This window comes from Octopus sinensis, linkage group LG23 (assembly GCF_006345805.1).
Source record: "Octopus sinensis linkage group LG23, ASM634580v1, whole genome shotgun sequence".
Lineage (NCBI taxonomy): Eukaryota > Metazoa > Mollusca > Cephalopoda > Octopoda > Octopodidae > Octopus > Octopus sinensis.
In genome coordinates this window covers 14,650,442-14,667,312 of record NC_043019.1, presented here as the reverse complement: position 1 = coordinate 14,667,312, position 16,871 = coordinate 14,650,442, and the positions used below count along the sequence as shown (strand labels likewise).

At 39.8% G+C, this 16,871-nt stretch overlaps 1 protein-coding gene across 1 annotated transcript in view; it reads left to right on the top strand.

The window, feature by feature from the left end:
- Positions 1 to 16,871, top strand: part of LOC115223371 (centrosome-associated protein 350) — a 98,194-nt gene that overhangs the window by 75,573 nt on the left and 5,750 nt on the right. Inside the window, exons 32-35 of the mRNA XM_029793867.2 lie at positions 9,193 to 9,397; positions 10,782 to 11,151; positions 12,339 to 12,547; positions 14,698 to 14,858. Of these exons, the coding sequence (XP_029649727.2) occupies positions 9,193 to 9,397; positions 10,782 to 10,832 (256 nt within the window). The 3' untranslated portion in view covers positions 10,833 to 11,151; positions 12,339 to 12,547; positions 14,698 to 14,858. The remainder of the gene's footprint in view (positions 1 to 9,192; positions 9,398 to 10,781; positions 11,152 to 12,338; positions 12,548 to 14,697; positions 14,859 to 16,871) is intronic.

The window sequence follows — 16,871 nt, the reverse complement described above, 5'->3', positions numbered from 1 at the left end:
AGTCAGTCAGTCTGCCTGCCTGTCTCTCTCTCTCACTCATACACACACACACACACACACACACACACACACACGTATCACTCTCTCACTTACATATCTACACATTCCTCTCCCCCCCTCTCTCTCTCCCCACCCTCACACATACATGTGCAGTCACCCATGTAGACACAACATCCTAATCTTTCTGTGTACATTTATCAGGCTTTCACACATACAAATAAATAAACAAAACAAAACAAAATAAGTCAGAGCAAAAAGCAAAAAAAAAAGTCACAAAAAACATCAACAACAACAATAACAACAACAACAACAAAAGTCAAAAAAATCCAGAGACAACAATAACAAAGCACATTGTTTTGCATTGTTGCTATTGTTGTTGTTGTTGTAGTATATTGTAAAGAAATAAAAACAGACAAGTTTAGTAATTGTAGGAGAATGTGTGGTTTCAGTGGAGCAGTTATTTATATAACCATATCATTACCTGTAGTTATAGGACAACATACTAACTAACTAACCAACAACTATAACATATATATATATATATATGTGTGTGTGTGTGTATATTTTAGATCTACCTTGTCAGTAGGTGCTTGGTAGCTTCTTGGTGGTTGGTGAGAATTTTCTTTCCGTGTCTTTTAAAATATTCTTCGGTCGACACCTTGCTTTTGCGGTCAGTATCGTTTTTTAACTATCAACGCAAGTCTCATTGTCGGCTACTGTATCTTTGGATTTACATGCATGCATGCTGCTGTTGTTGTTGTTAACGTGATAACCTGTGTTCTTGTTTCTTAGTCCTACATGTTTGTTGTTCGACTGTAAGTCAACCTGTGTCAAAAAAATTATATTCATTTACTCTTACTCTTTACTCTTTTACTTGTTTCAGTCATTTGACTGTGGCCATGCTGGAGCACGGCCTTTTTTTTAGTCGAGCAAATCGACCCCAGGACTTATTCTTTGTAAGCCTAGTACTTATTCTATCAGTCTCTTTTGCCGAACCGCTAAGTTATGGGGACGTAAACACACCAGCATCAGTTGTCAAGCGATGTTGGGGGGGACAAACACAGACACACAAACATACACACATACACATATATATACATACATATATACGACGGGCTTCTTTCAGTTTCCGTCTACCAAATCCACTCACAAGGCTTTGGTCGGCCCGAGGCTATAGTAGAAGACACTTGCCCGAGGTGCCACGCAGTGGGACTGAACCCAGAACCATGTGGTTCGTAAGCAAGCTACTTACCACACAGCCACTCCTACGCCTATTTATTTATTTATTATTATTATTATCATCATCATTATTTGTATTTTGCCCATCACTATGGTTTTGAGTTCAAACTCTGCCGAGGTCGGCTTTGCCTTTCATCCTTTCGGGGGTCAATAAATTAAGTGCCAGTGAAATACTGAGGTCGAATGTAATCAACTAGTCCCCTCCCCTAAAATTTCAAGGCCTTGTGTCTTCATTAGAGAGGATTATTATTATTATTTATTCGTTTCAGTCATTTGCCTGTGGCAATGCTGGAGCAATCGACCCCAGCACTTGTTTACTTCTTTCTTTTTTTCTTTTTCTTTTCCGTTTTGTCTTGTTTTCAAGTTTGGTTGTTATTCTATAGGGCTCTTTTGCCGAACTTCTAAGTTGCAGGGATGTAAACAAACCAACACTAGTTGTCACTGGATAGTGGACACACACACACACACACACACACACTCACACATCATGCATATATTCAGTGGGCTTCCACACAATTTCCATCTGTCAAATTCACTCACAACACATTAGTGTTGTGGTAGAAGATATTTGCTCAAGGTGCTGCACTGTGGGACTGAACCGCAAACGATGTGGTTGCAAAAGCGAGCCCCTTAACCACACAACCATGTCTACACCTATTTATTTATTTATTTATTTGTTTACTTGTTTATCTTTCGTCTTTTACTTGTCTTAGTCATTAAACTGTGGCCATGCTGGAGCACCACCTTGAAGGGTTTTTAGTCGAATGTATTGACCCTAGTATTTTTTTTTTAAAAACCTGGTAGTGATTCCATTGATCTCTTTTGCTGAACTGCTAATTTACAGGGACATAAACACACCAACAACGGTTGTCAAGCGGTGGTTGGGAGACAAACAGACACACATACATAGATATATACTCACACAGACACACACATGTCTGTATAGACACAGACACACACATAGATATATACACACAGACACACACACATAGATGTATAGACACAGACACACACACATAGATATATACACACAGACACACACACATAGATATATACACACAGACACACACACACAGACACATACATAGATATATAGACACACAGACACACACACATAAATATATACACACAGACACACACACATAGATATATATACACACAGACACACACATAGATATATACACACAGACACACACATAGATGTATATTCAGAAAGACACACATACATAGATATATAGACACACAGACACACACACATAGATATATACATGCACCCACACACACACACATATGACAGGCTTCCTTCAGTTTCCACCTACCAGATCCACTCACAAGGCTATGGTAGAAGAAACTTGCCCAAGGTGTCATGCTGTTTGTTTACTTATATGTTTATTTGTGGTGGTAACTATGCAAATGAGAGGTGTGAACGGTTCCGTTGTGACTGCGGACGTCGTACCTGGACTGCAAACAAGATCTGGGCAAATTAAGCATTGTTTATGATGCTTTTTGTCATGTTGGGCCACCCTCAGTTTTCTCCAACGACAGGCAGAGCTGATCAAACAGAATATCCGTATGGTGGTTTGTAGTCTTCGTGACACCCACAAGTGTGTTAGCTTGTTAAGGAGCACAAACACCCCTGTGTCTATACTGAGCGACTATGTATAAATCCCTTCCCCTTGTCTTACGTGTTACTTATGTTAGGGACAGCATAGAGTTTGTGAGATCCTTATTCTCTTGTTTCAAACACGTTAGGAAGTTAAATGCCTTGGCATGTCAGCTGGTGCGTTGAGATACGCAGCCGTGCCACATTTAAAAACTTTCACTTTTATCACGAGGTGCAGACGTGGCTGCGTGGTTAGGGTTAGGGTTGCATTGTTGCTGTGTGGGTTTGACTTCAGTCCCAATCCACAACATCTCGGGCGAATGTTTTTCTACTATAGCCCAAAGCTGACCAGTGGCGTGTGAGTGAATTTAGTAGACAGAAACTGCATGGAAGCCCATCGTGTTTGTGTGTGTGTGCGTGTGTGTGGCGGTGGGGTGTTGTTTGTCCTCTCACTTCACCACTTGATAACCGGTGTTGGTTTGTTTTCATCCACATAGCTTAGGGATTCGGCAGAAGAGGCCACCAGTACAGTAACTATCAGACTTAAGAAAGTAAATAAGTACTGGAGCCAATTTGTTTGACTAAATCTTTCGAGGTGATGCCCCAGCATGGCCACAGTCCACTGACTAAAACAAATGACAGTTAAAAAGATGTCCCTTCCCTCTTTATATGGTCTCTGTTCGTGTGGACCCCATTTATATAGCCCTTGTTTATATGGCCCCTGTATATATGATCCTTGTTTTAAAGGCTCTCATCAATAGTAGTTCATGCATCCCATTGTATAAGTTGATCAACTGCATGGATCAAGGCATGCTGGCAGAAACATTAGCATGCCGGGCGAAATGCCTAGTGGTATTGCATCTGCCATTATGTTCTGAGTTCAAATTCCGCTGAGGTCGACTTTGCCTTTCATCCTTTCGGGGTCGATAAATTAAGTGCCAGTTATGCACTGGAGTCGGTGTAATCGACTTAATCCCTTTGTCTGTCCTTGTTTGTCCCCTCTATGTTTAGCCCCTTGTGGTCAATAAAGACATAAGAAGCTTGCTTCCCACATGGTTCTGGATTCAGTCCCACTGTGTGGCAGCTGGGGTAAGTGTCTTCTACTATATCCTTGGGTTGACAAAAGTTTTGTGAGGGGATTTGGTAGACGGAAACTGAAAGAAGCCTATCATATGCATGTCTATGTGTGTATATATATATATATATACTAACATTAAAGACCCGTCGTTGCCGGGTCATAGTGCTAGTGCATGTATATATGTGTATATATATGTGTACATATTACATGTACATCTATATATATACATCTACACATAAAATGCAAAATACAAATATATATCTTGATATGGCTAGTGATAACAATACTCAAAATATATAACAGACTGGAATTGTTAGCTCTTCTTTTTTCTCTACATTGTATACTTTATAGACAATAGTCTTTTCTTTAATTTAATTTTTTATTATCCATCTGGACTATTCCATTTCTGCACGCTAATTTTATTTTTAATTTATTCCCATTCATGTGAAACCACTTATTCAAGTTCAAATCATTGATGCAATTTTATACCAATTGCTATTTTTACTTTTGTTATGTTGCGATTATATTATACTTTAGTTTGATTTTAATTATTACTTACTACATATAATTCAATTGTTATTATTATTTTTATTGTTAAAGTGAAAGTATCTGACATAAAATAGAGAAATATTTTTGTTTCACTTTTAACACGTAATACTGAAATAGTGGAGAAGATATGATATTGCTATGGGCTCGCTCTAGGCAAGAAGTTGAACATGGACCCTAAGTAAGGCATGTGTAAAATTTGAATGAAATTGGTTGTGTAGTTCTCAAGTTTTAGGGAAACACACAGACAGACAGACAGACAGACACACATTCTCAGTTTTATATATATATATCTCTCTCTATATAAACGGCAGTTTGTCTGTGCGTGTTTCTGTGTGTCTGTTTTCTCGTACCCTCACCCTGACCACGGCTTTCAACCGATTCTGATGAAACTTGACACACACATAGCCCAATGTCATAATTCAAAACTAACGCAGCGAAAATTTTGAAAAGTTCCCCCAGTTCTGAAAAAAATCGATAAATTCGACATGGGGTCGAGAATAAAAAAAACAAACCACAGACTGTCTAGGGAGCAACTCAACCCTTTTTTACTCTCAAAAAAAAATTTACCATCATTTTTTTTCATTTTTTTGCTATTTTTGGCTATAACTCTCTAAAAATGCTTTATAGTTATTTCCCTTACAAACCTGAGCAACGCCGGGCGATACTGCTAGTATATATATATATATATATATATGTATGTGTGTTTTTGTTAGGTGTGTTTTAATGTCTGTGTTTGTACCTCACCACTGCTTGACAGCCTGTGTTGGTGTGTTTATGTTCCTTTAATTCAGTGGTTTAGCAAAAGAGACTGATTGAATAAGTACCAGGCTTAAAATAATTAGATACTAGTGTCAATTCTTTTGACTAAAAATTCAAGGCAGTGCCCCAGTATGGCCACAGTCTTATGACTGAAACAAATAAAAGAAATTAAAACTAAAAGATGTGATGTTAGTTTAGCCCAGGGATCTCATCACAGGTGGACGAGACCTGCTACGGTTACCATGGAAACAAGTACTACCTGTTTCATGGTTGAGATATCAGTGACAAATCTGACTCTGTTCGTCACCCGAGTAGCTTGGAGGAGGGTGTGTGGACACCCGGCAGGACTGAAAACAAGACATGTCAAAGAGTGGACGAGCTCCCTGTGAACCGACGGCGGAATTTGAACTCAGAACGTAACGGCAGACAAAATACTGCTAGCGTTTCTGCCAGTTCGCCACCTTAGGGAAGCAAGCTTCTTCCCACCCAACCATCCCCATATTTTTAATGTCTCTCCACTGTCTCAGTTCACTCTGAGCTCTGCCTTAACATTACATATCCTACAGGCCATCCTTTATTTCTTCCCAATCTCCACGGATGCTCTAGGTCAGTGGTTTTCAACTAGGGTTCCGCAGAACCTTAGGGTTCCGCCAGTACAGTCCAGGGGTTCTGCAAGAAGTTACAAAACTGCTAAAATCAGCAGTAATTTTTAAGTCTCCTGTGCAGATATGTGTGCATAAGACTATTAAATTATTGCACAAGGGTTCCTCGAGCCAGTGGAATGTTTCCTTGGGGTTCCACTCCAGCAAAAAGTTTTGAAAAGCACTGCTCTAGGTTCAGTGCCCTAACCTCACTGCTATGCAGCGTTGCATATCTTGCACGTGCTTCACTCAATCTCCGTTTCTACGAACTGTGCACATTACTGCTAAAGTCTTTACTGATAACAAACTTATATGAATTACCCACCAAAAAACAGCCTCTTTCACTCTTTTTATCACTCTTATCTGTTTGACTACATCCTATCCTCACTATTTCATTACATCCACCTGGGCTTAGCTAACATGAACACACACACACACCATGTGGTATGCACGGTGTGTGTATCTCTCTCTCTTGCTATATATATATATAGAAGAACAATCTTACTTAGAAATGGATGCGTGCGTTCCGTCATATAATAAATTAATAAATAAAACATATGCATATATACATACATATATGTACGTACCTACCTCTACATGTATATATACATGCATATATGGGTACAGGACACCAAAAAAACGTCGAACACAATGAGAAACGAAAACATAAACACAAAACAAAGGAACTGGACATTTTTCTTAAACAACGAAAAAATAGAGTACAGGAGAAATAACACAAGGAAAATTCCCCTTCTTTAGTCGCCATGGTTTCACCTACTTTGCATTTTGAAGGTGAAGGCGATACGCATCTTCGATAGAAACTTTCCTTCCCGCGTAAAGCAAATTAAATAAAATTTGAGATTTTTTTGCGGAGGGGTAAAAATGGTAACAAAAACAGGACAGTAACGACTACAAAATATAAACAGTAAAAGACAGGACAAGGAGAATAACAAGACAAGAAGGGCTGTTAAGCCGAACGAGATAAAGTATTATGAACGCTATTTTTGAGAACGGCGAAGGAGCAACTGAAGAAGGGGAATTTTCCTTGTGTTATTTCTCCTGTACTCTATTTTTTCATTGTTTAAGAAAAATGTCCAGTTCCTTGGTTTTGTGTTTATGTTTTCGTTTCTCACTGTGTTCGACGTTTTTTTGGTGTCCTGTACCCATATATGCATGTATATATACATGTAGAGGTAGGTACGTACATATATGTATGTATATATGCATATGTTTTATTTATTAATTAATTTATTTATTTATTAATTTATCATATATATATATATATATATGTATATATATATATATAAATGATATGATATATATGTAAAAAATGTAATATATAAATAAATATCTGTAAATATAAACTATCCAATCTTCTGATTACCTCATTTCTTCTAATATATATATATATATATATATATATATATATCCTTTTATTCTATTATTTGTTTCAGTCATCTGACTGCAGCCATGCTGGAGCACCACCTTTTAGTCAAAGAAATCGACTCCAGGAATTATTCTTTGTAAGCCTGGTACTTATTCCATCGGTCTCTTTTGCTGAACTGCTAAATTACAGGGATGTAAACACTCTAACATCGGTTGTCAAGCAATGGTGGGAGGATGGACACAAGCACACACCCACACACGCACCCATATATATGACGGGCTTCCTTCAGTTTCTGCCTACCAAATCCACTCACTTGTAGACGAAAACTGAAAGAAGCCCATCGTATATATATATATATATATATATATATGTGTGTGTGTGTGTGTGTGTGTATGCATGTGTGTCTGTGTTTGTCCCCCCATCATCGCTTGACAACCAATGCTGGTGTGTCTACATCCCCGTAACTTAGCGGTTCGGCAAAAGAGACTGATGGAATAAGTACTAGGCTTACAAAGAATAAGTCCTGGGGTCAATTTGCTCAACTAAAGGTGGTGTTCCAGCATGGCCACAATCAAATGACTGAAACAAGTAAAAGAGAGTACGGTTTGTTTTTTGTTGTTTTTTTGGGGCTGGAATAATGACGTTATTTTTTTTTGTTTTTTTTTTTCATTAATCTATTTAATACAACGAATCTGGAATATTCCACTTTGTTCTCTATTACTTCCTTTTGTACAAATTCCAATTTTGCCTCATCATTGTTATCGTTGTTATCATTCTTATTGTCATCATTGATTAGCTCCTAAAATCAGTTCTGATTAGGAAGACTTGTGCTCAGAGCATTCCAGCCATGACCATCCTGTCTTTTTATTTTTATTTTTTGCACAGTAAAACAAGGATTGCATTATATCTGACACATCCTTTTTTGTATGTAGATGATGGGGTGCAATTAAAACGGAAATTTGGCTGCTATTTATAGCAGATTGAACGACCACTTAGAGAGTCTTCCTCGTTGGCTTGATTTTTATCTTGTTTGCTTTTCTTTGGAAGAGAGCCAAACATATGTCTGGTTTGGCAGAATGGTAACTCTGGGCACACACACACACACACACACACACTTCTCATTTGTCTAAGTGCAGGCCTGTATACCATTATCACCATTATGTATAGTTTATTTCCATACCAGCATAGGCAGGGTGGGTTTTGCATTGTTTTGCCACCTAGGCGTAGGAGTGGCTGTGTGGTAAGTTGCTTGTTTACCAACCACATCGTTCCGGGTTCAGTCCCACCGCGTGGCACCTTGGGCAAGTGTCTTCTACTATAGCCTTGGGCCGACCAAAGCCTTGTCAGTGGATTTGGTAGACGGAAACTGAAAGAAGCCCGTCGTATATATGTATATATATATATGCGTTTATGTGTCTGTGTTTGTCCCCCTAGCATTGCTTGACAACCGATGCTGGTGTGTTTATGTCCCCATCACTTAGCGGTTCGGCAAAAAGAGACCGATAGAATAAGTACTGGGCTTACAAAAGAATAAGTCCCGGGGTCGAGTTGCTCGATTAAAGGCAGTGCTCCAGCATGGCCGCAGTCAAATGACTGAAACAAGTAAAAGAGAGTAAAAAGTATTACTGTCTGTTCTTAACGAATTAGACGTGGAGGTTAGTCTAATGATGTCATAACACGTCTGTGCCTTCCTTGTTTGCTTTGGAAATCAGTATGGCGTTGCCCAACATGAGCATGTGCGTGTGGGGGGGGGGTGCCTACAGAGCCTTTGGTTATTGTTTCCTACAATTATTTAATTTTATTAAATTCATTTTACTTTCCTATTCGCTAGAAAAGCTGCTACAGCAGAAAACCGTATGTGTCCACAGCGTTTGCTCTCCATGTTTCCTACAATTAGGTAACTCCACTTAATTTATTTTACTTCCCTACTCATTAGAAACCTACAGCAGAAAACATTGACGGAGACCTGTCTGGGACTGTACACTCTCGAGAAAAGGCTGAAATATGAAAGTAAAGAGCTTTATAGGCTGAGGAAAGCGGCTGAGAAATCATGTGAGGAGAAGGTTGTCCAGCAGAGCAGAGAGAGTTCGGCTAAAGAAGCCGATATCATGAACGGCCGGAGAAAGCAGCATCTCGACGTCGTGAGTATTTATTGTATTGTAATTATTTTCATCGTGGTGCATGGGTTGTAGTCGTGGGGTCTGGATTGTAGTCATATCAGGGCTGTAGTTAAATTAAGTTAAGTTAAGTTAATTTTTGGGCTCAAAAAGCAAAAAGCAAGGCCATGTAGGGGGACATGGAGTTATGTACAGGGTGGTGTTCTTTGCAAAGAGTTCTGGCCATTTGTGGTCAAGGGAGACTTTGAACCGAGCGGTCGTCGGCATCTTCACTATCTCGTCCGGCAGCTTATTCCACGGATCCGCAACCTGGACGGAGAAAGCCCCTCTCCTTCGATTGAGATGAAATCGTAGTGTCTAGGATGTAGTAGGGGTGTTTAGGCTGTAGTTGTGACTGGTATGTACTCGTGTCTGCTTCACTGTGCTCTCTGAGGGTACCTGTTCTGTAGTGGTGTTTGGGCTGTAATTTGTCTGTGTCAGTGCTTGTGGCAGTATCTACGAGAGGGTGTTGGAAAGTTCCTGGCTTGGGTAAAAGAAAATACAAGGGGATCAGTTGATTATGATTTTATTCAACATATTCCCCTCTCAGATTCACACACCTATTGCAGCAGTCCTTCAGTTTTTCTAAGCTCTGTAAAAGAAGTCAGAAGAGGGTTGGGTCTCCAACCAAGACTTTCATAATACCCCTAAAGCCAGGAACAACTTTTCAGCACCTCCTCACACACACACACACACACACACACATATGCATTGATAGATAGATAGATAGGCAGGCAGGCAGGCAGGCATGTGTGTATTGATCTCTCCTTGTCTTGGCATTGTGTGATTGTTGTAAATGAATGTGGGACAGGTGAGGGTTGTTGACAGGAAAGGCATCTGGCCATAGAAAACCTGCTTCAATATACCTCTGTCTGACCCATGCAAGCATGGAAATCATTTAACGTCTGCTTTCCATGCTAGCATGGGTTGGACGGTTCAACTGGGGTCTGAGAAGCCAGAAGGCTGCACCAGGCCCAGTCTGATCTGGCAGTGTTTCTATGGCTGGATGCCCTTCCTAATGCCAACCACTCCGTGAGTGTAGTGGGTGCTTTTTACGTGCCACCGGCACAGGTGCCAGGCGAGGCTGGCAACAGCCACGATTGGATTGGTGCATTTTACATGCCACCAGCATGGAAGCCAGTCAAGGTGGCGTTGGCATCGGCCACGATTCGGATGGTGCTTTTTACGTGCCACCGGCACAGAGGCCAGTCGGGGCGGCGCTGGCAACGGCCATGATCGGATGGTTCGCTTACGTGTCACCGGCACTGGTATCACAGCTGCAATTTCCATTGATGTTGATCGACTTCGATTTTGATGTTAAAACAAGGACAGTGATTTTTAAACGACGTTTCAATTATCTTTTCGACAGGTCATGAAAATGCTTCCGCCCCAGCTGACGAAAGTTACGCCTCCACAATAACACCCAGTTGGAAAGAGAAGAATTCTGCAAGTAGTAAATCAAGCTCAACCAGCAAGACACTCCACCACACCGCCAGTGGCCCTAGTAGTAGTAGTAGCAGCAGCAGCAAAGCAACAAGCTCTATTAGTGAAGAACTCAGCAAACATCTGTCGTCTTCAATTGGTGAGAGCATCAGTAGTAAGAACAAGTCTCAGAAGACTTTAAGTGGCAGCAGCAACAGTGCCGCCAACAGCAAATCCATCCCGGAAGCAATAAAGGCATTGAATGGATTAAACGAAAATGGCATTTCTCACTCATCGAGCATCAAAGACAAAATCAAGTAAGATCAGTCATGAGTTTTGATTCTTCGGATTCCTTAGGTTTTGTTTTTTTAAAAATTTTTTTTTATTGTTTTGACTGCTTCTGTGCCGGTGGCACATAAAAAGCACCATCCGAGCGTGGCCGATGCCAGCGCCGCCTCGACTGGCTTCTGTGCTGGTGGCACATAAAAGGCACCATCCGAACGTGGCCGATGCCAGCGCCGTCTTGACTGGCTTCCGTGCCGGTGGCACATAAAGAGCACCATCCGAACGTGGCCGATGCCAGCGCCATCTTGACTAGCTTCCGTGCCGGTGGCACATAAAGAGCGCCATCCGAATGTGGCCGATGCCAGCGCCGTCTTGACTGGTTTCCGTGCCGGTGGCACGTTAAAAGCACCAACCGATCGTGGCCGATGCCAGACTCCCCTGGCATGTAAAAATCACCCACTACACTCGCGGAGTGGTTGGCGTTAGGAAGGGCATCCAGCTGTAGAAACACTGCCAGATCAGACTGGAGCCTGGTGCAGCCCCTGGCTTCCCAGACCCCAGTCGAACCGTCCAACCCGTGCTAGCACGGAAAACGGACGTTAAACGATGATGATCCAGAGTTGTTCATTATTTATATATGTGTCCTCATCAATGTTTTGGCTGATTTACTCTTCAGCCTTCATCAGGTGTCCTAGTAAAATTTTGAACTCAACCCTGGGTTCTCATTCCTAAGGTATTTTTTTGCTGATGTTATTATTATTATTTATTCAAGGCACTGCCTGGAATTGAACTCGCAGTCTTGGGGTTAGTAACCCATGCTCTTAACCATTATGCTATATGCGTGTGGGCAATTATAGAGTGAATTTTAGGGCTTATAAACCTAATAATTTCTTTGACTAAAAGCCCCTTAAGGCGGTGCCCCAGCATGGCTGCAGTCAAGTGACTAAAATGTGTCAAAGAGTAAAAGTGTAAATACAGTGGACTTCTTTTAGTTTCGGTCAACCTAATTCACTCTCAAAGCATTGGTCAGTCTTGGTCTATTGTACAAGACACTTTACCTAAAGTGCCTCACAGTGGGATTGAACTGAAGATCTTACGGTTTGGAAGCAAGCTTCTTAACCACACGGCCATGCCTATACTTGCCTCTACACCTGATTCAAATGCTTTGCAAATCAGTTTTGGCTCTTTGCTAGATTTATTGTTTATCGTTTTAAAACAGGTCTTCAAACTGCGAATCTGGAGAGAACACACCCGTTACCGAAGACTACAGCCACACATTTGAAACCTCGGTCAATAACAGCTTGAAGACATCGCTTCGACAGTTGCTGAGTCCATTGGTTGGCAGTCGGAGCAACAGTTTATCTTTCAGGTCATCTTGTCAAAAGCGTCGCGGCTCTGAAAGTGATACAGAAGATTCTTTTCATTCAGGTAAGAACTTCTTGGATTTGCCTCGTTTGCTCTTTTACTTGTTTTCAGTCATTTGACTGTGACCATGCTGGAGCACCGCCTTTTAGTTGAGCAAATTTGACACCCACCAGGACTTATTCTTTGTAAGCCTACAACTTATTCTATTGGTCTCTTTCGCCGAACCGCTAAGTTATGGGGACGTAAACAAACCAGCATCTGTTGTCAAGCGATGGTGGGGGAGACAAACGCAGACACACAAACATATACACACACACACACAAACACACACACATATATATATATAATATATATATATAATATATATATATATATATATATATATATATATACACACATATATATACATATATACGACAAGCTTCTTTCAGTTTCCGTTTACCAAATCCCCTCACAAGGCTTTGGTCGGCCTGAGGCTATAGTAGAAGATACTTGCCCAAGGTACCATGCAGTGGGACTGAACCCAAGATCACAGGGTTAGGAAGCATGATTTTCGACCACACAGCCATGCCTGTCCCTTATCTAGAAATAAATAAAGTTGGTCAACCATTGACAGGTATCTTTGTCTTGACTGCTTGACAACAGAACCATTTATTAAGAAAGATGTCCTATATGTGTGTGAGTGTATAAGTATATATATGTATGTATATATATGTATATGTGTATAAGTATGTATATGTGTGTGCGTATGTATATATATATATATATATATATATATATATGTATGTATGGATGTATATATATATGTGCTGGTGGCACGTAAAAAGCACCATCCGATCGTGGCTGTTTGCCAGACTTGTCTGGCACCTGTACAGGTGGCCGTAAAAAGCACCCACTACACCCATGGAGTGGTTGGCGTTAGGAAGGGCATCCAGCCGTAGAAACATTGCCAGATCAGACTGGACCTGGTGCAGCCTTCTGGCTTCCCAGACCCCAGTTGAACCGTCCAACCCATGCTAGCATGGAAAGCGGACGTTAAACGATGATGATGATGATGTATATGTGTATATATGTATAAGTATCTATATGTGTATATATATGTATAAGTATGTATATGTGTGTGTGTATGTATGTATGTATATATATATATATATTATATATATATATATATATGTATGTATATATATCATCATCGTTTAATGTCCGTTTTCCATGCTAGCATGTGTATATATATGTATATATATATATATAATATATATATATATTATATATATATATATATGCATGCATGTGTATATATATATGTATATATGTATAAAAAAATGTGGTAGATCGAACTGTGCAACATGTCCTAACCTATTGGAAGGATCAGAATTCTTCTTTAAAGAGGGACAGAAATTCAAGATCAAATCTAACTTTACTTGTGCCTCTGAAAACATAATTTATGTCATTAAATGCTCGGGCTGCCACCAAGACTACGTGGGGTCCACGGGACTATCACTCAGACGTAGATGCACACTGCATCGACAACAGATTGCATTCCCAGAATATAGAATGATACCTTTTAGTGAACACATTGAGAAATGCGTAAAGCAACTACAACCACAATTTTTAATCTTTCCATTTTACCAATGTGCTTTTGGATCATCATCACAAATTAGACTAAATAAGGAAACATTCTTCATTGAAAAGTACAAACCCAGACTCAACTATCCAAACTCAATAATACAGAGAAATTCACACTAAAGGAAAAAAATTTTTTTAAGCGATTATCTCCCTTACACCGGAAGAAATCACTCACTACTTTCCCTTATTTAGAACTCTCCGTAGCAAAAATACAAGGATTACGTTATTAAAAATAAACATTAAGTCACAAGAAATTTGAAGAGCTAACTGCGAAACCGGTATTTCTTTAAAAATTATAAAATTATGTCATTTTAAGGAGGGAAAAAAATTTTTCCAATATTCTCCAGACATTTTGACACAAATATATATATTTTTTAACATTTAAGCCTTCTGTCGTTTTTTCACTCTTTACTATTTTCTTATATATGTATGTATATATATATATTATATATATATATATATATATATATGCATGCATGTGTGTATATATATATATATATATATATATATATATATATGTATGTATGTATATGTATTATTGCAAGAGAGAGAGAGAGGTGTCATGTTCTGTCTTTGTTGTGTTGTAGAAACTCTGTCGGATGTCAGTGACATCGAAGTGAGGATCCGAGCATTGTCCGAAGATTTGAAGAAGAAAAAAGCCGAAGCGGATCGACTTAGAAGGGAGCGCAGGAATAAACATCGCGAGAAGCTGAAAGCGCAGGAAGAATCACTGGTCAAGCAGATTGAGGTCAGTTGGCGAATGGATACATTTTTTTACTATCTAAACATTTACGTACATACACGCGCGCATGCACACCATCCTCATCATCACTTCATCATCTTTTAATGTACCTTTTCCTATGTTGGTATGGTTCGAATGGTTTGACAGTAACAGACAAGTGAGAGGACTCTGCTAAGTTTTATGTTTGCTTTGGCATGGTTTCTGTAGCTGGATGGCCTTCCTAATTTCAGCCAGTTAACAGGGCGTGTTTTTATGCGATACAAGCTCTGGTGTGGTCGCCAAGTACCCACAAAATAAGACCCCTCACCTGAGTGGGTTCATAGACTGGAGGGATAAGAAGCTATGGTGGAGGTAGAGAAGTAGGTGTCTTGCCCATTTGGAAAGTGAGAGAGAGAAAGAGAGAGATGTGAGGTCCAGGTATATAAGATATGTATGTATATATATATCATCATCGTTGTCTTTTAGCATCCACTCTCCATGCTGGCATGGATTGGATGGTTTGACATGGAGCTGGCTAGCAGGGAGCTGCCCAGGTTCCAGCTGTCTATTGAGGTGTGGTTTCTATAGCTGGAGTGGCAGTGGGATGATATCACTAATATAGCTGACATTCAGGGATACACATGCATGTGCTTTCAATTAGTTTACAAAGCCAAGTCATCGAAATAAGTTATGATCTCACTGGTACCAAGCTGTATCAGCCTTTGCTTTTGATAACATTGGTGACATATAGAGTGGAGGCTGGTATGCATGGGTGACTGCTGCTTTTCCATAAACAATTTTGCCTGGATTTGTGCCTTGAAGGGTAACTTTCCAGGTGTAATCCCATGACCATTCATGACCGAAGAGGGACCTTACTCTCTTTATCATAGTTTAACTTATCCCCTGGCACAAATCCACCTCCCTCAATACCTCTCCCCCTTTCAGTTGAGGGATCTCTGTCTTGCAAGTTATGTAGTGACTCTGTCGGTGTGGGTACCACATAAAAAGGCACCCAGGACACTCTGTAAAGTAGCTGGCATTAGGAAGGGCATTCAGCCATAGAACCATGCCAAAACAGATGTTGGAGCTTGATGCAGTTTGCTTTTTCATCAGACCCTGTTCGACCTCTTAATACATTATTATTATTATTATTATTATTATTATTATTATTATTATTATTCAGGTCACTGCCTGGAATCGAACTCGGAATCTTGGGGTTAGTAGCCCGCGCTCTTAACCACTATGCCATATGTGGTTAAGAGCATGGGCTGTTAACCCCAAGATTCTGAGTTCAATTCCAGGCAGTGACCTGAATGATAATAATAATAATAATAATAATAATAATAACAACAACTCTTAATACATTATCCTGTATATTTTCATTCAGAGATGTCTAGTAAATATTTGAAGGAAAATATACATTCACTGTTGCTTATTTGTAAGCTGAAATACTTTGTTCATGATGTTATTCCTGTTTTCTATCATTAACTATCAGCAACTGGAATTTCTATTGGTAATCTCTCTCTATATAAACGGCAGTTTGTCTGTGCGTGTTTCTGTGTGTCTGTTTGCTTGTACCCTCACCCTGACCACGGCTTTCAACCGATTCTGATGAAACTTGACACACACATAGCCCAATGTCATAATTCAAAACTAACGCAGCGAAAATTTTGAAAAGTTCCCCCAGTTCTGAAAAAAATCGATAAATTCGACATGGGGTCGAGAATCAGAAACACAAACCGCAAACTGTCTAGGGGACGCAACTCCACCTTTTTTTACTCTAAAAAAAAAGTTACCATCATTTTTTTCCATTTTTTGGCTATAACTCTCTAAAAATGCTTTATAGTTATTTCCCTTACAAACCAGAGCAACGCCGGGCGATACTGCTAGTTTCATAATAAATCATAAACTGATCCAAAATAATTTGTGTAATTGTTCTTCCTTATTTACAGATTCAAAATAAATAATTAAAAAAGTATATTTTTTGCACGGAAATTGAAAAACAAAAATGTGTATGGTGGTCCAAAGCAAATATGCAAT